This window comes from Notamacropus eugenii, chromosome 2, assembly GCF_028372415.1.
Source record: "Notamacropus eugenii isolate mMacEug1 chromosome 2, mMacEug1.pri_v2, whole genome shotgun sequence".
Lineage (NCBI taxonomy): Eukaryota > Metazoa > Chordata > Mammalia > Diprotodontia > Macropodidae > Notamacropus > Notamacropus eugenii.
This window is the reverse complement of record NC_092873.1, coordinates 536,126,964-536,153,527: the sequence shown is the minus strand read 5'-3', so window position 1 is coordinate 536,153,527 and position 26,564 is coordinate 536,126,964. Positions and strand designations below refer to the sequence as shown.

At 52.2% G+C, this 26,564-nt stretch overlaps 2 protein-coding genes across 5 annotated transcripts; one reads left to right on the top strand and one right to left on the bottom strand.

Annotated features, from left to right (window-relative positions):
* Positions 1-233: 233 nt before the first annotated feature.
* Positions 234-12,990, bottom strand: TYW3 (tRNA-yW synthesizing protein 3 homolog). 2 transcript variants are annotated; one of them, XM_072649862.1, is made up of 6 exons: positions 12,712-12,990; positions 11,521-11,601; positions 10,203-10,301; positions 8,724-8,795; positions 6,054-6,187; positions 234-946 (listed from the first exon to the last, which is right to left on the bottom strand). In XM_072649862.1, the coding sequence occupies exons 1-6, from the start codon at positions 12,988-12,990 to the stop codon at positions 730-732; spliced, it is 882 nt and encodes a 293-aa protein (XP_072505963.1). In that variant the 3' UTR covers positions 234-729. The 2 variants fall into 2 exon arrangements, with proteins under 2 accessions (XP_072505963.1, XP_072505964.1); XM_072649863.1 differs by lacking the exon at positions 12,712-12,990 and adding an exon at positions 12,201-12,383.
* CRYZ (crystallin zeta) lies at positions 12,977-20,837 on the top strand. Of its 3 annotated transcripts, none has more exons than XM_072649858.1 (9): positions 12,977-13,187; positions 14,023-14,138; positions 15,206-15,358; positions 15,637-15,800; positions 16,411-16,462; positions 19,023-19,172; positions 20,108-20,209; positions 20,304-20,399; positions 20,603-20,837. In XM_072649858.1, the coding sequence occupies exons 1-9, from the start codon at positions 12,977-12,979 to the stop codon at positions 20,765-20,767; spliced, it is 1,209 nt and encodes a 402-aa protein (XP_072505959.1). In that variant the 3' UTR covers positions 20,768-20,837. The 3 variants fall into 3 exon arrangements, with proteins under 3 accessions (XP_072505959.1, XP_072505961.1, XP_072505960.1); XM_072649860.1 differs by having other exon boundaries at positions 13,097-13,509; XM_072649859.1 differs by lacking the exon at positions 12,977-13,187 and adding an exon at positions 13,412-13,740.
* The last annotated feature ends 5,727 nt before the right edge of the window (positions 20,838-26,564 follow it).

The following is a 26,564-nucleotide window of genomic DNA, read 5'->3' as shown; positions in this document are numbered from 1 at the left end:
ATGGAAAAATGAAAAAGGTGGCAATGGTGTGAGCAGGATCCAGAATCGGCCAAGGGACCAGGCCCAATGAATGGCTCAAGGTCAGCATGAAAGGAGGTGTGTCTGGGAGCGCTCCAACAAGAGGGAGAGTCTATTAAGATACAATCTAAGTAAATGTAAAATCTTACACACTGAGGTTAATACACGTGATTTCACAAGTACAAGATGGGTAAGGATGACTTGACAATAATGAATCTGAAAAAGCTCTGGGTGTTTTAATAGCTGGCAAGTTCAATAGGAGTCTAGAGAACAACATGGCAGCAGGTAAGCTTGTGCCATCGGAGGGTATCTTAAGAGACTCACTGTATCCAAAGCAAGGACAGTGAGGCCACCTCTGGGGTTCTATCTTTGGTTGTGGGCACCACTTCAGCAGTGACAGAGATAAGCTTGGAAGTGTTCAGAGGAAGGTCATCAGGGCAGAGGGAGCCTTCAAATCACACCATACAAAGACTGGCCAAAGGGTCCAGAGAGGCTTCACCTGGAGGTGCTTTCACACTAACATTATGCAATGCTGTTTACACAATGCTTGCGTTCATAAAACACATTTCATTCAAAATCTTAAGTAATACCTGGCAAATGTTGCTTTTATGAATTGATTTCAGAACTTAGCAAAAGAAATCGCTCTTATAAAGAGCAATAATTCAAAGGGTCACAAAATGTCTTCCTGCAAAGGCATTTTAAAGTCAGATATTAATAATTTTCAGGGAAAAAACTGAGACTGATTTCCGCATTATCTTCATCACTTTCCAGGTCTTTCTGCTTCTCTGGAGAGCTCCACTGGCGATGCATTTTTTCCGTTTTTCTCTTTCTCCTGTGAGTGTACACAGGATGAGTCATCTTCTTTGTCTCAGGATGCAGACCACCAGCCTCTTCCCTTTCCAGGGCCAACTGGAGACAGCTGTAAAACCTGTCAAGAAATAAACATCCGCCTTGTATCTCAGATGGTCAGGAAAATAGTAACAACTAAAAGAGACCCTACCAATCGACAAAGATTGGGATATTTTGCTAGGATCGAACAGACATAAATGCTGAGCAGTTGACAATTCTTTTCTTAGGTATGTACCTAGAAGCCAAACACAAAAACGTCTGTTTCTTGCCATTATTTACACCTACAAAATGGGATATAAAGAAATATACCTCCCAATCCAGGTGTTGACTCTAAAAGAAAATTTAAAATTCCTCGACTTTAGCCAAGAAATGGTCTTGAGAGTTGGACTGGGAACCTGTCATCCCCAGATCACCTTTTGTTTGACCGGAGAGAATGTAAGCTTCTTGAGGGCAGGGATTGTTTCATTTTTATCTTCTTGAGTGGAAGGGCCCAGCACCCTGTCTAGTAAGCTTCTTGAGGCCATGACTACCCACCTTCCACACTTTTGGAGAGGGTGATTTAAAGATGGTACCAAGGCAATGTTGCATGCCCAAAAGTGTGTGTGGGTGTGCCTGGGAACGAGAAGACTGGGTTGCTTTGCCCATCCTGCCCAGCTCCAAAGGCAAACTGGAGACAGGCTGCCATTCTCTGTACCCCAGAAATGGGACAGAACGAGACCTAGAAGCCTTTCATTCTATATACCCCAGAGATGCAGTCACCACTTTCTAGAAGATGAGTCCTATTTCCACACTGATTTCTACTCTCAGAAACTGGTTTCCTGGGAAAACATGACCTAGAGACAACAAAAACCATGTTTGAGGATGCAGTTGCTCAGCTAATAAGGTATTCCTCACAACCTGCTCTGACATCAGTAATGGCAGTGGCCAAATTTGAGGTTGCAGGGTGACAAAGCGGAGAAGGTGGAGGGAGTTTCTCATCTGACTCACTCTTTCCAGTTCCACTTTTCCATATAAAACACAATATGTCCTTTCCTTTTTCCTTAGAAGGCCATACCAGCTTCATGTAGTTCTGAGGCATCTAACAGGCACCACTGTGCACAGCGCATTGGGCCTAGAGTCCAGGAGATCTCAGCTTCAGATACTTCCTAGCTGCATGACCTTGGGCAAGTCTTTTCTATCTGCCTTGTATTCCTCATCTGTAAACTGGGGATCACAAGAGCACCTACCTCCCAGGGTGATTGTTCTATGAAGATTCAATGAAATCCTACCTGTAAGCTCTGAGCAGTACCAGATGCATAGTAGGGACTATATCGACGTTAGCTGCTATCTCACTGCCTAAGATACTAAAGGTTTCCAGAGAGGTACCTCCTCTGGTCCTACTGTACCAAGGGGAATCAGGGAAACAGATCCTTCTTCTTTTGGATTCTAATCCTCCTGAAAGGTGCCTTCGCTGTCACTGGTCTATCTTTGTTGACTCTGGGCTGCTATTCTGAAAAGGGAAGGACCCCTGGATGCTTCAGGCATTGAGAAAGGAGATTTTCACTTTCCTCACCTGGTTCTTCTAACCACCCCCACCTCTAACAATACCTCACCTGATTGGTCTTCTCTGCCGGGCTGGGGCTCATTTTCCTCTTTTCTAGAAGAGTGGGACCATATTGTCTCAGAAGCAGTGGTCTCTTCCTATTCCTCTCATACTCTAAAATCCTCCCAAAGCCCCTTGCCATGTGCCCAGTGTCAGGGACTTGGTCATCAGCATGTCCATAATTTCCATGTGGCTAGCCATACTTTCTGAACTCTGAAAAGTGGCTCATGATAAATAAACCAAAGAAAACAAGCCTAGAATCACTACTTGAAAGACAGCCCTGAAGAGGTCACGTTTTTGGATTACCTGCATTAACCAGTCCATTTCTGGAGAATGAAACATGTGTGAGGTGGTGGGAAATACTTTCTACCAATACCCACACACAGAGGATGAACACTCCCTGAGAGCTGTCTTGTCAATCACATGGATAAACATAGTTAAACACTGACATGCAATTTACATTAATCGTCTCCTTAAAGGGCTTAATGATTCACACCAAGGGTGTATGTGCGTTTGGGGGAGCAGACCGAAGAGTCAATGGGGAAAATGCAACAGGAAGTTTCATCAGCCAGAAAGCAAAGATAGAAGTTGTTCATGCAAGCCACCCTCAAGGAGGAGGGATGCTGGGCTCTCAAAAAGCCTGCCTCTCCTTCCTTTCAGTCTTCCTTAAAGTCCTCCTCCAGAGAAAACACTTGTGCAACAGAAGTGAGCTGACAAACGCAGGCTAGCAATATTCTCCCGCTTTTCCCCCGTGGGCCTATTTCTTCTTAAAGGAGCTCAAGGTTGGGATGAAGCATGTGCCCTGGAGGATGGGCTTCGGAAAGCTTTCGGGCTATCCACAGACTCAGCTCTGTGTGAGGGTGGGTGTGATGGCCAGGCTGGGGAAGGGCTCCTCTTTAGGAAGGGAAGCCAGGGCAGTGTCTGTGATAAAGCAGGACCACATTACAACAGTGGCTATAGCTTCTGAAATGGGGCATGAATTTGTGTGAATCTTCACTAATATCAAAGACAGCCGTGCTCATGTAGATTTGTATATTGAAATTTTAGACTGATGGGATATAGGCATATCCAATTATATTGTGAGGAAAACAAAAGGATTAAAGACATGATTCCCCCATCTCCACACTGTTTGCCTCTCTCTTCTCCTTACAGAGCATGCAGATTCTGGCACACCAAGGACACAGAAAGGCTGTCTCATACCGGATTAGTCTTGAGGAGAGCGTAAGTGGCTAATCTGGTATTGAACTGCTGGGTTCCTGGTGATCAGGGATCAAGGGCACTCTCTGACAGGATCCCAGAGGAGATGGGAAGAGAAGAAGGGTCCAAGGTCAATGAAGGGCCTGGAAGTAGTGGGGGGATCAGGTGGTGTCAGGCACCCCTTTGCTCCACTAGTCATCTCTATGGTGCCCCAGCCACTCTCTAGTATGCCCATCCAGCACTTTGCTTTTACAAGTGAGGTCGAAAAGGCCGCAATGAGAATCCAGTCTTCATTCCAAGTGGCTCTTCCAATGGCCCCAAGCAAGTCAGTCACAAGAGCTCACAAAAGAAGCCTTTCCCTTCTCATTTCAGTCACATTAATAAATCCCACCACAAGGTAGTGTGGTCTAATGGATCTGGAGTCAAAGGCCTATGGCATCTTGGGCAAGCCCTTGTCCCTTTATCTCTAAAATGGTCCCAGATTGGACTGTATGCCAACTTTGGTCCTTTCCCACTTCACCCTAAGATCCTACAAGCCTAAATTGAGGTGAGCTATGAAATTATCTTAGTAATTAATACACTCGTGTAGCTGTGCTCCACTCTCCATCTTTCCAAGTCTCAAGCCTTTCTTTTATTTCTCTGAGCTTTCTATTTCTGGGCCTCCAAGAACTTCTGGGTGTTTAAATCAGATTTTCTTCATTAGGTTTTTGCCTTCATCATTTTAATTTTTTCATTATGCACATCTGAATGCTCAACGTTCTGATGCTACATTTTAGCACCAAATGTTTGATTGCAGCCCTCATCAAGTTTGTATTTTTTAGCCTTGAGGAGCTATTTTTTCTTTGCATTTGGCAGAATGTACAGCGGATCCTAAGACAGCTCCGCTAATTCGCTCACACTTCCAGAATTCCCATGTAATCTTCTAATCAGGACCTTGAAGCCTTCTTGACTCTGCGTTAATTTCTTCTACTGGTGTCAGATGATGAGCACAGCTCTCGAGAGCATTTGTCATTTTAAAACTTTTAAAATGATTTCAGCGTATCATCTCAAGCAGAATCTGACTTTAGAGTTGGTGACTAGGGCTCAACAAACGTCCTCAGCACACCGCCAACCCAGACTGGCCAGGAGAGAAGTCTGCACTGAAGCAAAGCCAGAAAGCTGCTGGCCCCTGGGGATCATAAGTCATTTGGGTCAATACATGAGAAACATGGAGTGGAGACAGTTACCAGGAGTAAGACCTACACAGACTTCTAACTCAAATACCTGCAAGAGTGGAGAATCTTTTTCTTTGCGAGTTACACTAGGGCCAGTGAGATCAGCTGACACTCAGAATGCATCGGTCCACACCTGTCCCTAGGCCCAGTCAGCTTCCTCTCTGTTGAGCATAAGGCCAAACTGGGTAAGAGCGGCTGACTCATCCCCCTGCCTGCCCATTGTTACTGCAGAAGGGAATTGAAATAAAGTGCCCAAAGAAGACAGAGTTCTGTAATGCAGGTGAAATCCCCACAGTGATGGATGGGTTTTCTCTTAGAGAAGTGGGTGGATGTTAAGGTCAGGGCTGCCCCCAGGCTTTGAGTGTCAGCTAGCTCAGGACAGTCAAGTCTGTCAGTCTGGGCTGTCCGGTAACCTGAGCTTCAGTGCCTACATCACATTTTTAAAATGCTACAAACCTGTGGGCTGAAATGGAGATGCACACACAGGTGAGGGTTTTTTTTCTGGTGTACTGGACATGGATCTGGCCTGAGAGTGAGGACCCTGATGGGCGCAAGATCCGTCTCTTGTCTGGGGCCATTTACCCTGTGCCGTCCCCCTCAGGTGAAAGATTAGCCTCCACCTTTACGCTCCTTCCCTTGAGCCTTTCCGCTCATAGCCTTCTAAAATCAATGGCAGCCATGTGATCGCTGAATGGGCAGCCCAAGTCTGACCTTGGCTTTGAACAGGCCTTCAGGTCCTTCCTCCCACTCCCCTGAAGTGTCCTTCATTTGTCTGTCTGTCTCTTCGTCATCCCCCAAGGGAGGAAAGGAGGGATAAATGTTCCACAATTTGTAACCTACATCAGTGGTAAACCTTGAACTCAAATTTTTCTAGCACCAAGGAGGGCTTGCTTTCCATCAGACCACACCACCTTCTGGTCTTCCAACAGGGAAGTATGGAGGAAGTCTCACTACCTATCAAAACTGGGCACAATTAGGTTTTGGTGACACCTGAGGAGTCATGGGCAGAAGAATGAGGGGTCATGCACGTGGTCACCTTTCTCTGGCTCTGTTCCTTTACTTACCTGGCTCATAAGTGAAGATGGTGAGCAAACCTCCAGACCCAACCTCCTGAAGGGCAAAAAGCACTAATTCTTACTTTCAAAGCTGGCCTAGAAGGTTTCGGATGGTGTGGAAGGAGGCAGTGAGAATACCTTTCAATTCTTTTCTTGTTTTCTTCCATTTTTTGATTGGCTATTTTCAACAAGAAATCAATATATTCCTCAGTCACCATCAGTCTTCCCTCATGGCTCAATGGAACCTCCAGGCCATGTGTACTTCGGACAGCCTGGGGACACAAAGAGATTTGGGGGAGGTCAGGATAAGTGCGCCAGGGCCCTAGACCCCCTCCTCCCCAGGAGAACTGCCACCAGGGCTGGTGACAGGAGTCTGGACTTGGGCTGCTTGAACTGGAAGGACATAAGAAGGTTCCTCCCTGTTCGGGCCATTTCCAAAGGCTTGCTCTGCCCAGGCAAACAGAGACTGAGACTCAGGAGCAGGGCTACCTGTAAGAGAAATCTGGAAAACCAGGTAGGGGAAACAGTGGGAAAAGCTCAGGCCCTGAGGGAGCAAGAAATCCCTGGCCTTTCCTGTGAGGGTCCAGTGAGGCCCCAGGCCATTGAGGTTACTGGCAGAGTCCAGGTGGCAGGGAGCCTAGAGAAGGGGACATGGACGCTAGGTCTTGTGGAGAAGGAAAGACGCAGTAACGGAGTCCAAAGTGTCCTTCAGATAGCCCAAAGAGCAGGCCCCAAACTAGACCCAGAATGAGTGTCTGATCACACAGATATGACTGAACACACAGACTGAGCTTTTTAATTTATCAAACCCTTTCTTGGGCTGACTGATGGGCTCCTTTAAAGCAGAAGAGTTAAATAATGGCATCCCATGGCACATAACCAAGGCTAAGAGAACGCTGCAGCCAGGACCCTCCGCACTCCAAGGGGCTGAGACCACTCGGGGATGGCCGGGTCAGAGAGGCCTCGGGAAGAGCTGGCACCGGAACTGAGTCTAGAAACAATGAGGACTTATGAGGGCACCCCTGCCCGGAACCCAAGGCTGGGCCCAGAGGCAAGGGGGTGGGGGATAAAAGGCTCAGGGCCAGGAAGCCCCAAGAGTCGAGGCTGAGGGCACCAGGAGCAAACGTCCTTCTTCCTTCTGCTCTCCTGCTGACCCCACTCTCGGAGGCTTGGCTCAAGGCCTTACTCCAGCCCCCGTAGGCGTTCCCTCAGCAGTCCAGCCACAGTGACCCATCCTCCACAGGCGCGCAGGGCACTGCCTGACATAACCAGTCCCACAAGGCACAGCCTGGTGTCTAGGCGGTGCTTTAATAAAGCCGCCACTTCTGTGGGGCCTGAAGATCTGCAGGATGCCTTACACACAATCCTCCATTTGATCCCCACAACAGCCCCGGAAGAAAAGCACCATCAATCAATTAATCAACAAGTAGTAATTAAGCAATACAGCTGACCATGACGGCTGGCCTTTCCCAGTGCCTCTTCTGTGTCAGGAACTAGGCTAAACACATTCCTATGTTCTCTCACTGGGCCTTCCCAACAACCCTCACACATACACCCTGTTATATCCCACTTTACAGGTGAGGAAAATGAGGCCCAGGCTAAGCCAGCAAGTCAACGCCCAAGGCTAGAGCTAAGCTCAGCACATCAGGCACAGCAGTATCTCTGCAGTGATCTTCATGAGCACCTCCTACACGAGGCACCAAAGGGCTAAGAAGGCAAATGCATACCAGCCCTGGCCTCCAGGCACAGACAAACACGGCCATGACAAGTATATATATACACGAGTGATGCACACAAGCTCCCAAGTGCGTGGGGAGGGTTCAGGAGGCAGCGGGACTCTGGCTCTAGGCTTCTAGGCTGCCTCCTTCCACAGGCACTGACTGGGTCCTAGACTGGATAAGAGAGGAAGAATCCAAAAGAGCCCAGCAGGCTTGAGGGCAAGATGAAACGGGAGGGGGAGAGATGTAGGGTCTCACCCTTGGGCTTCAGCCTAGTGAGACCCTTTGTGGGGAAGTGTGGCAGGGCATGCGCGTGAAGATAATCTGAAGGTCCTAGTGGGCCATAAAAACAAGACCTACATGGGCTACAACACTCCTCTGTGGCCGCTACAAATGTGCTCCTCACTCTAGGCTCACCATCCTCTCCTCCAGGCATATCTAAACCAGGAGAAGATAAATGCTGGGCAGAGTAGGATTGGGAGACACAACATGCAGGGGATGGTGAAGGGAGCGCAGTGGCAAGACTTGAGGAAAGGAAGAATATCCATCAGGAGGGGGGCAACTGAAAGATGCTGAACAGCCAACTGTACTGTGATACAGCCAGGGGCACCACAGTGCCCTGAGCACCAAGCCAAAAGGGATGGCGCTACGGTGCCCAGAGCACCAGGTCTGAAGCCAGGAAGGCTCATCATCTTCCTGTGTTCAAATTCAGCCTCAGAAACTTCCTAGCTGTGTGCCACTGGGCAAGTCACTTTACTTTGTTTGCCTCAGTTTCCTCATCTGGAAAATGTGCTGGAGGAGGAAGTGGCAAACTGCTCCAGTCTCTGCCAGGAAAACCCCACATGGGGCCACTACATGGGGGACTAAAAACAACCAATCAGTGAAGGATGGCCCACAGCAGCTGGGGGCCTGGGAAGTCCCAGCCCAGGGTCTGAGCTCACACCTGGGTTGGGCTGGACAGTTTCTGAGGTCTCTGCCCGCTCAGGCAGACATTCTCACTAGATCAGACTCTGCCACCTTCTAACCACTCTTAAAGATTCTCTGCCAAAATTCTACACGAAGGTCTCAGACTATGACAACATCTCCGTACCAGCATCGTCTTCCCTCTTTTTCCAACGGTGATGCCAGAGTTCCTGAATCCAGAACTGACAGCCACCGAATGCTGTGAGAAAAGAAAAAAGAATGACCTTTAGACTCTCCTTGTCTGCCTGCGTTGAGCTCAGCTAAACATCGAACGCTGAGACTACGTTTCTGGGGCTTCATTAACAGACAAGTCACCAACTTAGATTTTGTTTAAGAAACTTTCATAGTATTTGTATGGGAAACAGCAAGACACCACATCTGAAAGGGTCTCAGTGAGGACTTCAATGAAATCATTCCCTGAAAGATCTGTCCTATTTGGCCAATGGCCATTTCTGATGCTGGAAACCAAGGCAAGCCTTGTCCTAAAGCAGTGCTACGGCATTTGAAGCTATCAGCCTGCTCCAGCATGGCTCTGCATTTCCTTCTGCAGCTGTCCCCACCTCATAGGTGAGTGACTTGTCCATCGTCACACAGCTGTTAAATGTCTGAGGCCAGATCTGAACTAGGATCTTCCTAGTGTCAAACCCAGCCCTTGATCCACTGGGCCCCATTGCTGACCCTAATCAGGTCACGTTCCTATAATACTAACTTCAGCAGGACACGAAATAAATGAAATTCTAACATCTATCTCCCCACACCCAATCCCACCTAGCTCTCTCCTCTCCCGGAGTTATTTCTTCATGAGTAGTGCTGGATTCTCCCTAATTCAGTATTCTGGCCCCTTAAGGCTCGCCACCAGCGAGGGGTTTCTCATCCAAAGGAGGGAAGTGCATGTCCCCCCCCTCCCCCCAGCCCACATTAGTGAGGATCCCTGAGTCACCAGTAAGAGGAGGAATGGGCAGCACTGGGTCTGAACAGAGGTGGTGGAGCCGCTGTGTCCTCTCAGCCCAGCTCCTCTATGTCCCACGGGCCTGACTTCCCTAAAGCCACCTCCCAGGAGTTCTCCATACTGGCTGTTGTCAGAATAAGTAGGGGCCCAGAAAGATGGGCTCAATGTGGACACCAATCTGAGGTCTGGAGGCCCAGAGGCTGGACTCCTGGAAGGTCGGGCAAGGGTGGGCCTAGGCATGAGCTAGGCTAAGCACTGGCATCTACAATGCCACCATCCAGTTCACACTCAGTCCACACAGTTGGCTTAGGGTGGCACCTCACCAGGAGTGGACAGAACATGTAAAATACTGGAAGTCAAAACTGTAAGGATGCTTCCCTTGTGATTGTTCAAATGACGGGAACCAAAACCCTTGAACACACCCCAGAAAACTCATTTCATGAGCCATTTTCATGGTGTTTCCCAGGCACAGAAAACTGAAGAGTGAAGCCCAGCCCCAGAGAGGGCAGATAGCCCTGGGGGCAGAGGACTCGCTTGCCAGGGTCCCGGGTCCCTAAGGGGCCAGTTACGGCAGCCTCCCCTCTGGGACAGAGTTGAGCCAAACACCCCCACAGCTGCACCCACAGCCCACTGAAGGTCTAAGGCTCCAAGCTTTACCAGGACTTGGGCATCCTGCAGCTGCCGGCACTGGACATGAAGGACAAAAGGTTCGAATTTCAGCACGGCGTCCCCTCGGGCTTTCTTCAGAGCTGAGAGCTAAAGAGCAGGCCAGAGAGGGGGAGGGAGGTCAGGCAGGCTTGGCCACCCTCCCCTGACCCAGCTCTAACCCTAACACCCCCCTCCTCCTGCAAGATCAGCAGTGGTCTGCCTTCTTCCCTCAAATCTCTGTTTCTTTCTCTCTGATACCCTTCTCTGTCATCCTCTGCAGGCTCTGAGCATCCCCGAGCTTGCTTGGGACACGCAGCTACAGAGCAGCATCCCTTACACTACAAAGCTCAGATGAGGCCTCCCCTGACGCCCCGTGAGGGCAACGACAATTTCAGAACTGGGCCCATGGGCAAGATGGAATTCATCAAGGAAACCAGATGGCAACTGGCTTGCTCTAGAGCAGTGTTCTAAGTGTCAGGTTACCTAGGAAGTAGATTTTTTTAAAAAGTTATGTTTCATATATTATTATATAAGATATAAAATAATTTTTAAAAATTTTGAGAACTATGCATTTTTTAAATATGAGACAGAGCCTGGACCTGTGATTTCATTGGTTTTAGGGAACTCCCAGGAGAGGAAATTCTGTCTACCAATACAAGCCAACACCTTGTCTGTATAGCCTGTCACCTCAGAGAGCTGCCCTTTGTGCTGGAAGGGTAAGGTGAGGTTCAAGGCTGGTCTTCTATGTCAGCACCTCCCCCCTCCAGATTCTAATGAAATAGTCCATCTTAAGTAGGTCAAAATCACCTTCTTGTTTTCTTTCCAGTCACTTGATGTCAAGATCGTTCATCTGTAAACTCTCTCCTCTTTTCTTGGTGGAAAACTGGTAAGGCCTTTTCCCTTTAATCCCATGCCCTTTCACACTCTCTCCCTGTCCCTCCCTGTGTCTCCCTCCCTCCCCTCCTCTTTCTCTCTCTCTCCCCTCCCTTTCTTTCCCCTATTTTCCTTCCCTCCCCTTCTCTTTTTGTTTCTCCCCCTTGCACCTACTCTCCCTCTCTGTCTCATTTTCCAGGATCTTTAAAAGACCACTCCCAGTGGTTCAGCAACCACCCCTGCTCCTTCTTTCAGTTCCTTGGGGTTTAGATCTTGGGGCCCAGTATGTGGTCACCATCTGCCCCCTCCCAGCCCAGCGCTGGAAGCTGAACACTCCAAGCCAGACTCCCTGTCCAGGGGTGCAGCCTGGCTTCATGTAAGTGGCACCGGAAACGTGGGCTGGGGTGAAAGCTCCCTGTGGCCTCTAGGTGGGAACCCTGTACCCTGTCCTTACCACCTCATCTTTGTCACAAAGGCGGTGGGTCACCAGCAGCCAGGAACAGTTTTGCTTCTGGATTTCACAGCCATTGATACCCTTAAAGAAGACACATTGTTACCGGAATGACTAAATGAAACTTAGTTTCCCAAATGTAACAATTGCATCCTTGAGCATTCGCAAGGACTTGATCACTCCAGTCAGAACTACTCAGGCGGATTCCAACAGCTGGGCCAAGGGAGCTAACCGCGGACATACGGACAATCCACAGAGGCCAATGCCCCTCCCAGCCCGGGCCACCCAGACTGGCCTGCCTGGAACAAGGACCCCATGACAGAGAGGTGACCAGTGAGGCAGAGGAGGCAGGCTCCCAGGGGCTGGGGGGCTTGCCTAAGGCCGGGGTCCTCTCCCAAAGAGGGGGCTGGGCGGGGCACAGACCCCCCAAAGGACCTCCAGGGAGCAGCCTGGAGAGGGGCTGTGGCTGCTCCGAGCCTGGGGTCACCCACTGGGCCTTGGGCCCTGGCAGGGGGGCTCCCGGGCTCACTGCTCCGCGGCTGTCTGTCCGTCTAGGCTATGGCCCCCAGCGCCGAGGAGCCCCGGGATGGGGGCCTCTCCCACGGGGGACCCAGTCTCACTGGGACCTCCAGCTAGGAGGGCAGGGTCTTGAGCTGGGGCCACCTGAGCTCTGCCACACCCACCCGGGGTCTCGTGTGACGCCTGGCCTCCCTGTGGGTGGGCGCCGGACACCCCCGGGGGACGGGGTGCTGCCACGGGCCACTGAACCAACCAGAGCAGGCGGTTCCCCCTGCCCCGCGGGCCCGACCCATCTTCAGGTCTTCCTGGACACCCAGCCTAGGCGCTCCAGGAGGGCGGAGCCTGCCTCGGGCCTCTCACACCCAGCAGGAGCTTAACAAGAGCAGAGGCCCGGCCCCCCCCCCCCGGCCCGGCCACGCCTACGTCAATTACCTAAAGTCCCTGGAGGCCCGTCCGATCACGGGACCTCCGAAGGGGCGGGGCCGGGCGAGGATCAATGGACAGCGCCCGTGCGCAGGCGCCACAGTTGCCATGGCAACGCCCGGTCTGCGCGTGGGGGGAGGGGTGGAGGGGAGAGAGGGGGAGGGGAGCTCGCGCCCGCCGCCCGCCCCGGGCCGTTGCCATGGCAGCAGAGGCGCGGCGCGAGGCCGGCCGGGCCAGGCCGGGCCCACTCACCCCGTCCAGGAGCAGGATGCGGCCGGCGCAGGAGCTCGTGGTGAAGAACTGCTCCCGGCCGTTCAGGAGCCGCACGAGCTCCACCACGTCCTCGTCCACGCTGCCCTTGCGGCTCAGGTCCGCCTTGCTCAGGCTCTGCATCTTCCACTTCTGGAATTCGCCGGAGCGGTCCATGAGGACGCGGGTCCGGTCGGGGCGGAGGCCCTGAGCTGACGCCGACGCGGACCCTTGACGCCGACTCTGCGACGGCCTCCGAGCCGGTCTCATGGGCGCCGCCATGTTGGGACGGACGGCGGCCGCCCGGGAACAAAAGGCCTCGCGGATTCTGGGCGGAGCCTCGGAGGGCAGAGGTGGGGCTGGCGGGGCGGGGCCTCGGAGCGGGGACGAGCTGGAGGCTCCGCCCTCCCGCAGCGTCGCGTCCTCTTGCGGAGCTCCCTCCCCGCACTCTCCTGCCCTCAGCGCCCCGGGAGAGGAAGGTGAGCGGCCCTCCCCGCTCTCTGCCGCACTTTCTGCCGCGTTCTCTCTCGCGCTCCCCGGGCCGGACAGAGCAGGGCTTGGAGGGCTGGCTAGGCCTACCGCGGGGTGCCCAGCACGTGGGGCCGGGGAGCTCCGCCCTCCCCCCACCCCCAGCCACGTGGGGCGGGAGCCCTGGGGGCGGGAGCCCTGGGGGCGGGGCCGCCTCTTTGCTCCGCCCCCTCCCGATCTCTTCTCTTCTGCCCCTGGGGGAGAGGACCCCGGGGGGCCGGGCCAGCCCCACACGCACTCATTAGCCGCCTCTGGTGTACGGGGCACTGCGCGGTGAGGACCCACTTGATGGGCACGTGGCTTTACCGCCCCTCTCTGAGTTTCCTTGTCTGTAAAATGGGGTAGATCGCCGCAGGTGGCAGGAGGGGGCGGGGTGTCCGGGCCCCGCCCCTGTCACGTGGGGCGCTTGGCCCTGGGCCCTGACCCGTGGTCTTGGCCCTCTGGCTGAGCCAGTTGTGCTGCGGGGTGGCAGAGGAGGCAAACCCGGCCAGCCGGACCTTGCAGGTGGGGGCTCCTCCAGCGCACCCCCGGACCCCCCTGCAGGATTCCGAGGGTTGGGGGGTGAGGGGTGGAGGAGGGTCACGGGGCCTCAGGGCCTTTCTGGCCGGGGTCCCTGCTGAAGGGAGTTGTGTGCCTCAGTTTCCCCGAGTGTGAAGTAGGGCCCCCAGAGCCCCCCCCAAGTTGTGCGGAGGGTAGGGTGAGAGGTGGGGCGAGGGGCGGGGCCCCCTGGTCTGGGTCAGGGTCCGGGCTCCGTCCGCACTGGTTTGACCCCCGCTGCTCCCACAGAGGCCATGGCCGGGCTGCCCAAGGTGATGCGGGCCATCCGGGTGTTCGAGTTCGGGGGCCCGCAGGTGCTGAAGCTGCAGACGGACGTGCCTGTGCCGCAGCCCGAGGAGAACCAGGTGGGGAGCGGGGTGGGGGGGAGCGTGGGAGGCGGGGGGAGCATGGGAGGAGGAGGAGGGGTCCGGGGGTCCGGGCGGGACCTGGGGGGTGGGGGGAGCATGGGAGGAGGAGGGGGGGCGGGGGTCCTGGGGGGGACCTGGGAGGCGGGGGGAGCGTGGGAGGTGGAGGGGGGGGGCGGGGGTCCTGGGGGGGACCTGGGAGGCGGGGGGAGCGTGGGAGGTGGAGGAGGGGCGCCGGGGGTCCTGGGGGGGACCTGGGAGGCGGGGGGAGCGTGGGAGGTGGAGGAGGGGGGGCGGGGGTCCTGGGGGGGACCTGGGGGGCGGGGGGAGCATGGGAGGAGGAGGGGGGGCGAGGGGAGCGCGCGAGGCGGAGGAGGGGCTGGAGGGGGCGGGGGGAGCGTGCGAGGCGGAGGAGGGGCTGGGGGGGGTGGGGGGAGCGTGGGAGGTGGAGGAGGGGCGCCGGGGGTCCTGGGGGGGACCTGGGGGGCGGGGGGAGCATGGGAGGAGGAGGGGGGGGCGGGGGGAGCGCGCGAGGCGGAGGAGGGGCTGGAGGGGGCGGGGGGAGCGCGGGAGGAGGAGGGGGGGGGCGGGGGGAGCGTGCGAGGCGGAGGAGGGGCTGGGGGGGGCGGGGGGAGCGTGGGAGGTGGAGGAGGGGCGCCGGGGGTCCTGGGGGGGACCTGGGGGGCGGGGGGAGCATGGGAGGAGGAGGGGGGGCGGGGGGAGCGCGCGAGGCAGAGGAGGGGCTGGAGGGGGCGGGGGGAGCGCGGGAGGAGGAGGGGGGGCTGGGGGGGGCGGGGGGAGCGTGGGAGGCGGAGGAGGGGCTGGGGGGGCGGGGGGAGCGTGGGAGGCGGAGGAGGGGCGCCGGGGGTCCTTGGGGGGACCTGGGGGGCGGGGGGAGCATGGGAGGAGGAGGGGGGGCGGGGGGAGCGCGCGAGGCGGAGGAGGGGCTGGAGGGGGTGGGGGGAGCGCGGGAGGCCGAGGACAGCGCTGGGGGCCGTGGCACCTGGGTGGGGGGCGCTGGGGGCGCTCGGGCTCCCAGCCCTGACTCAGCCCTGCCGTGCCTCCAGGTCCTGATCAAAGTCCACGCCTGCGGGGTCAACCCCGTGGAGACCTACATCCGCTCCGGGACCTACAACCGCATCCCGGCCCTGCCCTACACTCCGGGCACGGACGTGGCGGGGGTCGTGGAAGCCGTGGGGAAGCGCGTGGCCAACCTGAAGGTAGCGCCCCAGGGTTTTCCTTCTGCAGATGCCTTTTATTGCCCCTCCCTGCTCTGCCCCCGGGCCGGGCTCAGAACCCTCCCTGGCATCCCCGGCCTTTGAGATAAACAGAACATAGCCATCCTCTTCTGGATCTCGCCCCACCCCCCTCCCTGTGCCCGGGGCACTGGCTGCCCCCCCACCTCCCTTGGGAGGCCCGCATGGTCACTCCCCAGCTGCCACGGGTGCAGCCTGTCCCGGATCCCTCACGCCTTCCCCACCTGTGTCTTTCCCAACAGAAAGGAGACAGGGTCTTCACCACGAGGACGGTCAGCGGGGGCTATGCCGAGTACACCATCGCCCATGACCACTCTGTTTTCCCCCTACCGGACAATCTGGACTTCGGTCAGGGTGCTGCCATTGGGATCCCCTATTTCACAGCCTTCCGTGCCCTGATACACAGGTGAGGACCTGTCTGGCTGGGGTGGAGGTGGGGGTAGGAGTGGGGGTAGGAGGGCAGCCCTCCCGAAAAGGGTGGGCTTGGCCACTCTCCTTTTTGACATTTGTAAAGTGCTTTTTACAACCCCCACCCCATGGTCTTCTGAGAACTTGCACACAGTGTTGGCTGGGATTTGAACCTGGGTTTGGGGAAGCCACAGGCTACATTCTTCCCCCTTCTGGAGGTGACTTTTGGTCACAGCCATGTGGTCTTCCCTCCTCAGATGGTCAGGCCGGTCCCCCCTGTGCTCAGAGTGCTCCCTAAACTAGCTTGTGGAGCAGGCCTCCCATATTTCCTGCCATAGCATGGTTGAGATGTCTGCCTGCAGAACTGAAGAGGTTCAGAGCTGGGCAGAATTGTGGTCAGGCCCTGCCTCTGATTCCTGCTGACTGTGGGGCTGTGGCTTGTCTCAGAATCCTGGGATTGGATGTCAGGGGCTGGGAGCTTTTGAGCTGCCCTGCCCATCCAGGTACAGGGGCGTGATCTTCCTGCCAAGCCCCTGAGTAGCCACTGGACTCTGTGCCTGGGGGAGGGGGCCAGCAGGAGGTCATCGAAGCTGTGCTCTCTGTTCCAGTGCCCGGGCCAAGCCTGGAGAGAGTGTCCTTGTTCATGGGGCCAGTGGAGGTGTGAGTATTCTTTGGAGGGTGACATGGGGCCTCTGGGAGCTGGGACCTGGGTACCCATGGGGTCAGACCACACCCTGCCTTTGCCGCTGGGTCTGGGGAGGCAGGTGGTTAAATGGGAAGCCCCCATGCCCAAGTTGAATACAGGCACAGTCTTCTGGTTTCTTCCTTTGATTTTTGAGGCCTCAGGGCCCTCCCCATCTTGCCTCCTCAGTTTCCCGGAGGGTGGTAGCTGTCCCTTCCCCAGAAGACAGTTGCATGCTCTGTAGATTCCACAGGTGTGGCCGATGCACAAAAGGAGGTCTTGGACCACGTTTGATCCGTGGACATTTTTTCTTTTCCATGGAGGGAGGCGGCAGAAGGAAGAACAGATTGATGTTCATGTGAAAAGATAAACTTGGTTTTTTAACCCTCATTGGCTGAAGCATTAGCAGGTGGTTAGTGGCCAATGAGGCCTGGCCATTCTAGGCTCCCTCCTGGCCTCTGGCCTCTGGCCTGGTCATGTGATCCTCACCAAGGCACTGACCTTTCCAGGACCTTTGCAGATGGCTGCACTGATCAAGGCAGGGGCTTTGCTTTGCTCAGGACTCCCTCTTGCCTCTGTGCAGTCAGAGCTTGGGCCAGCTGGTCCTCTGAGGTATGGTAAGTGGACAGTGAAGGTCCTTCAGGCTTTGCCCTGGATAGTTTCCAGCACCTTCTGGCATGTTCACTTCTTGGTCTACCTGCTGAGCCATCATGAGGCTCCTGAGGGGATGGGCTTCCATGATTGCCTGCCCATGTAGAAGGCTAGCTAACTGGCTTAGTATGCATGGACTCAGAGCCCCAGGAGCCCTGCTGTCACCAGCTGGTTGAAGGCATTCCCCACTTTTCAGAATCTGAGAGACAAGACTTAGCGTCTTCAGACAGGAGGTTAGTAGGGCCCAGCTCACTTGACTCTGGCAATCACCTTCCCAGCGCCAGGCTGATACCATTAAACCAGGAATTGTGGGTCAGATCTTCCCACAAGGTGACCAGGCAGTGCCCAGTCTACTGCCAAAGGGATCCGAAGTGGCTTAGCTGGGTATCCCCCTATTGTCCCAGCTCAGCCCAGCAGGCTTTTCAGAGATTACTGACTTTCAGAGCCTGTGCTGCTTCTGAACTTGGTGCACCAAGAAAAGGGGAGATAATTTCCCTGTGGGAGGCACCAGCAGCTGTCTTAGTGTAGTTGAGAATTGGTTTGAGAGATAAGTCATATCAGGAGCACTCCTTCTCTGACTCCCTCAGTCGGCTATCTTTGGGTGAATTAAACATACCTTAGAACGGCCGAAACATGTCCAGTAGCCCCAATTAATCTCTAATGGACTTTGAGAGAGCTCACCTTGCTGTTTTCTGTATAGAACACAGATCCGAGTAGGAATCAGAGGAGAGAGTGTAGCAGAAGTCCCTGTTATCCTCCACACCCTCGTAAGCCCCGGCCCCTGAACAGCAGTGTTAAAAGCAGACAGCAGGCCTTTAGGGTTAGGGTTAGATTCCTTGGATAACAGCAGCGAGAGAGGCTGGGGGAGGGGTCCCGGGCTCAGGGTCCCAGGTAGGGGTGACCACACCAGGGCTGACTGGAGCACGACAAGCCTTCCACCTGCTCCTTCTGAAGATGAAGGGTAGGGAATGTACCTGTGACTCCTGGAGTGTGCAGGGACTTAGTCTGGAGTCAGGTCCTGGGTTCAAGTTGTGCATCTGATGTCTGCACATGAGCAATTTGCAGAAGGTCTTTGTCTTCCAGACCTCAGTTTCCTCAGCTGTAGATTAACCGGGTTGGACTAGACAGCCTTCGAGGCCCCACCAGCTCTACGTCAGTGACCATCGTTAATGATAATTAATGTTAACAGTGCTGGCTCTGCCAGGCCCTGGGTTGAGTGTTTCCTATCATTATTGCCTCGTTGGATCCTCACAGTGGTCCTGGGAGATAGCTTTTATTACTGTCCTATTTCACAGTGCAGCAAACAGGCAACCAAGGCTAAAGTGACTAGCCCAGGTAAGCGTCTGAGGTCAGATTTGAACTCGGGTCCCCTTGAGTCTAGGCCTGGTGCTATCTGCACTGCACCTTCATCGCACTTGCTAGAACCCTGATTCCATAACTTGTATGACCTTGAGTGCGTCACTCATTATTCCAGACCTCCCGTCTTTGAAATGGGATTGGCCTAGACAACCTTTGTCCTCAATCCGTGGTCCCTAGCTCCCTTTCCCTGTTCCATTTCTGACCCCATGCCAGCTCGTGGGGTTCCCAGAGCAGGAGCAGTCCCTCAACTCTTCCTGAAGTGCAGAGCCACACCTTCACCACAACCCCAGTGTGTGGGGAGGATTGTGCGTATGTCACCCTGAAGCTCCCAGCACAGGGTGTCCAGGATGCAGGGTCTTGGTGAGTCTAGCCCGGCATCAGTGCCAGGTCTAGATGTCCCTAGTTCCGTTAGTCTCCTACATGCTTCCCTTGACCATCTTCTTGTGCAGAGGCCACTCAACTCTAGGCCCCAGATGATGGGCATGGGACAGGAAGTAAGGAAGCTAAACCCATCCTTTTTCCCCTAAGGTTGGCGTGGCGGCCTGCCAGATCGCCAGGGCTTATGGCCTCAAAGTTCTGGGCACAGCTGGCACGGAGGAGGGGAGGCAAATGGTCCTGAAGAACGGAGCCCACAGGGTCTTCAATCACCGTGAGCCTGACTATATGGATAAAATCAAGGTGGGGTCTTGGGGTGAGGGTAGGGCAGGGGCTAACTGGCTTCTCCTTGTCTTGGCATGTAGTAGTTGTCATGGTGATAATAATAGCTAGCATTTCTATGGCTCCTACTGTGTGCCAGACCCCGTGCTCAGTGCGTCCCCTCCTTGGTCCTCATGACATCCCTGGGAGGGTGTGCTTTTATTAGCCCCATTTTACAGCTGGGAAATCTGAGGCAGGCAGAAGTGATATTCCTAAGGTCACATAGCTAGTCAGTGCTTGAGGCTGGATTCTGTGCTGCCCAAATAAATGCTTATTCACACTGACTCAAAGTAGGACTGGCTAGGTCACAAGTCACTACCTCACCCTCATTGCTTGGCCCTGGGGACTTTGGGAAGGGAAGGGAAGCTCTGGGGACAAGAGGGCAGCATCGCTGAGGACTCACTGCTTCACCCAGTAACACGAGATGGCAGTGACGGGCGCCACTGTGGAGGCTGGAGCCCCCAGGGGCCTGTGCATCTATCATCTGTCAGTGGGCCCAGAACACAAGGTACGACAGGTTCAGCCACAGGCAGGAGGCTTCTCTTTTGGTTCTGAGTGCTCGATAAACATTTGTGAGCTAGGGGGATGCCCTCAGACCTGACTGAGCCTCACTTGCCACATGTGTAGAACTGGGATCCTGACTTCTCAACTCTGTCACAAGGTCTAGAGGCTCCCACTAGACACTGTTAGCTCTAAGGTTCTACTAGGCCTAGGTTGGGGAGGGGGTGATTCCAACTGCGAGGGGCCTCCTGTGTGTCCCCCTTGGAATGCTTGGCGAGGCTCTCTGAGTCCTCTGTCCTTGGGGCTTGGCTAGCCCAGCCTAGTGACCATGACACCATTGCATGGGTTGCTCTGAAAAATCTGCTGCTTTAATATACTCTTAATATGGGTTGCTAACCAGCACCCTTGTGCCGTAGGAGTATGTTGGGGAGAATGGAGTGAACGTGATCATTGAAATGCTATCAAATGTCAACCTCCAGAATGACTTACATCTCCTTTCCTACGGAGGCAGGGTCATAGTGAGTATTTGGGCTCTCCAGAGGACACAGTTCAAGTCTCCTCACCTCCTTCTTCTGAGCCCCCCTGTAACGTGGACCCCTCTTTGTGCCCCAGATTGTTGGCTGCAGGGGCCCCATAGAAATAAACCCCAGGGACACCATGAAGAAGGAGACAAGCATCATCGGAGTCTCCTTATTTTCTTCCCCCAGGGTAAGTGCCCCCACACCTCTTCATGTGAATGCAGAGGCAGGCGGTCTGCATTAGAAGCCTGTGGGTCTCTTCCCAAAATGTATTAAATCCCCTGGGTCATGAAGGAGCCTGCACCCCCTCGCCTAGAGGTCTCCTGTGTTCCTTTATGTCTGGGAACACCTTTGCTCCTGTGTAGATGGCACTGAACCTTTGCATTCCCATAGGACGATTTCCTGCAGTCTGTGGCTGCGCTGCTGGCTGGCATGGAGATGGGCTGGCTGCGGCCAGTGATCGGGTCCTCCTATCTGCTGGAGAACGCCGCGCAGGCGCACGAGGACATCATCAAGAGCCAGGGGGCTTCAGGAAAGATAGTTCTGGTCATGACCTGATGGTGCCCAGTCCAGGCTGTCTCTGCTTTGTCATTGTAGGCCTTCATCAATAAAGTATATTATTAAGTGACTCCCGATGTGTTTTTGTTACTCTCCAGGGGGATTTAAGGCAAACCTTCGACTTCAAGGTGCCCCCACTAAGCCATGGCAAGTGAGCAGGGCCACGTGGACAGCCTCATGACCAAGAAGTCCCTGGGGCTTAGTCTGGTTCTTTGTTCTAGGCCAAAGGGGAAAAAGGTATCCAGAAAGAGGGAGGGATACCAGCATCCAGGGCAAAGGGGAGAGGGACCAGAGTGGAGGGCTGCCAAAAAAAATAAATAAATAAAGGCCCGAACTGAGCCAGAAGAAAGTTGATAATTATTTAAAAAAAAAAAAAGATACCATGTGATTGTTCAGAGACGCGCTAGGCAAGATCTCGAACTGGCTCCGATGTTCTTGGCACGGCACTCATTGCCTCTAGGTACTTGTGGTCACCCCTCAAGTGCTTTGTGTATGCATACAGCATTCTTCATGTAAGACTTGCCCTGCATCCAGGGCCTGACATTAAGAGGAAAGCCCTTTATCAGATAGAGAAATCTGTAGGAAATAAAAGGACAGGAAGCTAATGATGTTCTAAGGCACCAAGAAATAATAAAAGAATGAAAAATAGAAGAGAGTATGAAACATCCAATCACAAAAAAACCTCAACTGATCTAGAGAACAAAATGGAAGAGAAATAACAGAGTAGTTGTACTACCTGGAAATTGCGATTAAAAAAAAAGAATTTTGATATATCACAAGAAATTATCAAGGAAAATCGCCCTGAAGTTCTAGAACAAAAGCCAAAGAGGAGAGGGAAAACAATCCACAGATCACCACCTGGCTTAGGAATATCCTAGCCAAGTTTCAAAGCTCTAGGTTAAGGATAAAATATTGCAAGCAATGATAAACAGTTAAAACATGGAGCTATAATAAGTAGAAAGATGTAGGTCTTGGAGTACTATGTTTCATTGAGCTAAAGAGCTGGGGTTAGCACCAAGTTAACTTAGCCAGCAAAATTAAGTATGATTCTGAATGAAAACAAAAAAAAAATGGGCATTGAACAAACTGAAAGACTTTGAGGCACTTGTGACAAAAGCAGCAGAACTTAAGGTGAACATAGAAGATCCAGGAGAAACGTCAGGTAAACATTAAAGACCAGTCCTAAGGGACTGGATGAGGTCCAATTGTTTACCTCTCTCCATACTCTATGATTTTCATCATTACTTGGACAGTTTGAAAGAAAGGCTTGGGCTGTGCTGTGTATGATGGGGTGATTCTAAAATAGCATGTAGGGAGAGATAAACAGGAATAATTATCTCATGCCAATGAGGTATAAAAGGAAGAATTAAGAAGCTAGTGGGGCGGAGGACGGCTAGAACTGGATCCTTAATCCTATCAGGAATGGGTTAAAGAGGGAATAACATATCTAGGAAGGTATCAAAGTCTTCTAAATTCAGAAAGAAGAGGGTGAGGGGATAGGTGGGGGGGGCAGGGGAATAGGATGAGGGAGGGACTCAGAGAAGTGGGCAGGTTAAGAAATAGGAGGGCAGGGTAGCAGGGAGAAGTAAAGCAGAGGAGTGAAAGGATAGGGTAAATAGGGTGAGAAGGATGGAGTGGAAAAATGAGGAGGAAAACGAATAATTATAGTTTACAGTGTGAATGGAATGAATTTACCCATAAAAGAGGAATGCGTAGCAGATTAAAAATTTGAATTCAGCAATATGTTGCTTTGAGGAGACACTATAAAAATGAGAGACACAGATAAAGGACTAGAGCTGAATTTATTATGTCAAAAAAGCATGAGCAGTAATTATGATCTTAGGCAAAATTAAAGCTAAAAGATTTAATCAAAGAGAAAAATAGGGAAACTGAACAATGTTTCAGCAATATTACTTAATATTGTTTTAGACCATTTAAAATTATTAGTGTTAAGATACCTGCGAGTATACCTGCCAAGACAGACACAGGAACTGTATGAATATAAAACATAAAACACTCTTTATATAAATAAAGCCCAGATCTAGATAATGGAGTAATGTTTACTGTTCATGGATAGGTAGAGCCAATATAATGTTTTTAAATGGCATTTTTTACCTAACTAATCTATTTATTCATTGCCATCCCAATTAAATTACCAAAAAAATTATCTTACTGAGTTAGAAAAAATAATAGTTTCTTTGGAAGGACCAAAGGTCAGGAATTTCAAGGAAACAAGTAGAAAAAAAAAGATATAAAGGAAGCAGATTCAGTAGTATCTGACCTTAAGGTGAGAGCATTGTTGAAGTGTGAAATGGATAATTTCAATTATTTTAAATTGAGATTTTTTTGTATAAATAAAACTTATGTAGCCAGAACTAGAGGGAAGGCAGAAAATTGGGGAAAATCCTTTCACAGATAATCTCTTCGACAGAATGTGACTGGACTGGAATGGTCCTTTAGGTCTGAGGGCTGATGAACTGGTTGATTTAGAAGAAATGGCTAGACTTGAGCCGATGAAGGCAGGTGCTGTGTGCCTTCAGAGAGACAGATGAGAGAAGGAAATAACCCTAGAGCAGTCTTGTGTGTGTGTGTGTGTGTGTGTGTGTGTGTGTGTATGTGTGTATGTGTATGTCTGTGTGTGTCTGTGTGTGAATGTGTGCGTATGTGTATGTGTATGTCTGTGTGCATGTATGTTTATAGAGATCTGTGTACATGTATCTTTCTATATCCGTGTTTAATTGTAATCTTCTTTAGGGCGGGGGGAGGTAGGGAGAAAAAGTACAGTACAAAGTGCACAGCAGAGGACAAAAGAAAACCTGCCAGGAAGCCACGACCAGAGGGGCAGCCTTGAAAACAGTATCTAGTATTTATTAGTTAGGTTTTCTTGAAATGGAAATTTATTGTTTTATCTTGAACCCTCTCTCATGTTCTGTTGAGTATGTGACAATGTTCTTTTTTTCTTTTCTTTTCTCACTTTAAGTTGAAATTGAATAAAAAAATTATTAAATAAAAGAAATAAAAGGGGATATGTTTCTAGAGGACTGGCTGCTCTGGAAGGTTCTTTGTGATCCTCAGCGAGCGAGGGGCCTCCTCTGGGGGATCTGGAATCAGACAAAAAGGTCATTGGGCTGTACTAAACACAATACATACAAATCCTGCCCAGCAGAGATCATGTGCATTGGAGGCTCATTTCCACTTGACTTGCACAGTGCTGCCCCAGACTGGGAGCTGGCCTGGGACCATTGTCTCAACTCAAAGAGAAATGGGCTACACTTGCTGGGGGGATGATGTGAGGCAGCCCTGGCAGTAGGCTCCTTGCCCTTACCAAATGTCCCATCTTTCGAGTTGCAGCTTCCTGGACCTGCCAGCCTATCCCGAATCATGTCTGACCCAAGTTACTTCCTGTTTCTGGGTCAGTTCTCAAAAGCCCTTAATTTAAGGAGTGCTGCGTCATTCTCACATTCAAATGACCACTTCCAGCATCCTGATGCCTGACCTTCTGGACCCTAAAATCTACTTTATTGAGCTCGGATGCCTTATTACCCATCCACATTTTGATTCATTCTGACCCATTTGGACCTCTGGAAACTGCAGCATATGAAATCCTTGACTCACATGTCCCTAGCCTTGACTCTAGTTGACATCCAAGTTTCATTCCCCATGTGCCTTCCCCCAGAAATAAACTCTGGCCCATGTGAAGCAGCACTCTGCCCACCTCCCTGGCTATGGCCCACACTCCACCCGAACACCCTCTCTTGAAGGAGGGATTCCAGCGGAGTTCAGGAGATGGGTGCATCCTCCGGGACCACACTTTGCTGCTGTTTCAAAAGAAGAGAAGGAAGGAGACGCTTACTTCCAAAATGGGGGACTGAAAGAATGAGCTCTCCCACCCAGCAGTCTTCCTACCTTTGAAGGAAATGCCCTAGAAGTTCATGGAATGACAGTAGAGCCGGACTCTTTGTAACTCTGCCAAGGTCCTCTGCCTTTTTAGGGTGACGGACCCTCATTGGTTAAAGTGCCCCAAAGCAGTCTAGTTGAGGTTGACCTCTTCCAGGGCCTGGCCCCGAGGGTGCAAAAAGAGAAGACTGAGTATTCTTTCTCCTCAGAGAGATTCCTCCAGCCAGAAGAATTTACCTCTTCCAGGTAAAATAAGGTATGAACTCTGCTCAAGGGAAGCCCTGTAGCAGAAGTAATAAATATGAACAGCTCACCTTAAGGGTTTAATATGAACGTTCAAAGTAAGTCTGTGATTTCTGATTAAATCCTTGAGTACATGTATTTACCTTTAATCACATTTCTATGTAATTGTATGCACACACATTCATAATTAGTTGTTGCCTAGAATGTTTTCTAATTAACTTTAAACTGTTAATTTATGGTTTATTCTGGTGACATGATCTGGAAGAAATTGCCTTGTATTAATATTGAATGGATGGCATCGGTGGGGTGTTTTTTTCCTTTGAATTCCTAAATGTGTTTTTCCTGTAATAACATGGAAGCTAGTTAGTGTCCGTGCTTTCCATCACCTTCTTAAAACAGGCAATGATGTTTTACTGTGAGTATTATGTTCTTTGGGAGTACCTTGTTCAGCCTTGGTAGGAGATGCCAAGACTACCTTAGGATGATGAGACCTTTGGCTTTTTGGCAGATGCCAATGGGGGGCATTTCTGAGTCTGCTTTTCTGTTGCACAAGGACACCAACCTGAGACCCCATTTTCTTCTACCAGGAGAAATTGTCACCTTGATGTCTGGAAGGGTTTCTGTCGTCCCCACTTTTCCTCTAGATCTGATTCCCTGTCACTCACAGACAAGGACACAGACATTTCTACCTGTGTTTCTGTGTCCTCTGAAACCAGCCTGCTTTCAAGTGTGTCCTATCAAGTCTTCCAAGAGGCCCTGTGGATTAGTGGATGGTGGCCTTGGAGACAGACAGAAGCATCCTGGATGTGCGACTAGACAAGTCACACCATTCTAGAGGGAGGGAGTTTGTGTCAGGGACCCGTTCAGCAGGCGAGGCAGAGAAGAAAAGGGATACATTGAGGGTGGTACAGAGTGGAAAGATGAAGACAAGAGGAGCATAGGATGATGAGAGAAAGAAGGAAAAGTAAAGAGATTGATGAAGCTCCCAGAAACAAACGCTGCATCCAATGACTTACCGAAGGATCACAAGCTTCCCTGTGACTCCATTTCTCCAAAGTTTCTTCTTGTTAGCAATACCTAGTCTACCCAGAGGTTCTTTTAAGGGCTATCATTTTCTAGAAGAATAGCAAACTAAACCAGACCCAAGAGTGCCACCAGAACGTTGGCATCCACCCAGAAGGCTGTGGGGAGGCAGTGGGAGGCAGCGGGGCACCTCCCCTGGGGACTTAAGAGGTGGAGAGTCGTTTTCAGTGAGAAGAGACAATGGCCAGACTCCATGGATGGTGCATTGGCGCCATTGAGATGGGACAAAACCACCAAGGCCCCCTGCACCTGGCTGAGGAAATCAGGGAACATACACAGGAAAAATGAACAAGGGTTGATTTGGAAGAGGTGAGTGGAGGGGCCGTGGTCAGCACCAGAGCAGGTGAAACAGGAGGAGGGGACAGCAGAAGTTTCCATCAAGCAGCATGGCAGATAGGCTACTTGTATCTCACACATTCTGTCCTGGATGTTTTCATGCTTGGCAGCCTTCCCCCATCTAGGTGCAAGGCTAGGGAAGGAGGCGGTGTGGCACTATGGGAAGGGCACTTGCTTTGGAGTCAGAGAATCTGAGTTCAAATCCAGCCTCTGCCATTCACGGCCTATGGGACCTTGA

Bases quoted from the DNA above. Each gene is read 5' to 3' on its own strand.
- CRYZ (XM_072649858.1), top strand. From the start codon at position 12,977: ATGGGCGCCGCCATGTTGGGACGGACGGCGGCCGCCCGGGAACAAAAG. The intron at 19,173-20,107 runs GTGGGGTCTTGG...CTTGTGCCGTAG, and splicing joins ACTATATGGATAAAATCAAG to GAGTATGTTGGGGAGAATGG. The intron at 20,400-20,602 runs GTAAGTGCCCCC...GCATTCCCATAG, and splicing joins CCTTATTTTCTTCCCCCAGG to GACGATTTCCTGCAGTCTGT.
- TYW3 (XM_072649862.1), bottom strand. From the start codon at position 12,990: ATGGCGGCGCCCATGAGACCGGCTCGGAGGCCGTCGCAGAGTCGGCGT. The intron at 11,602-12,711 runs GTGAGTGGGCCC...GTCTTCTTTAAG, and splicing joins GCATCCTGCTCCTGGACGGG to GGTATCAATGGCTGTGAAAT. The intron at 6,188-8,723 runs GTACGGAGATGT...TTGTGTCCCCAG, and splicing joins AAAGAGGGAAGACGATGCTG to GCTGTCCGAAGTACACATGG.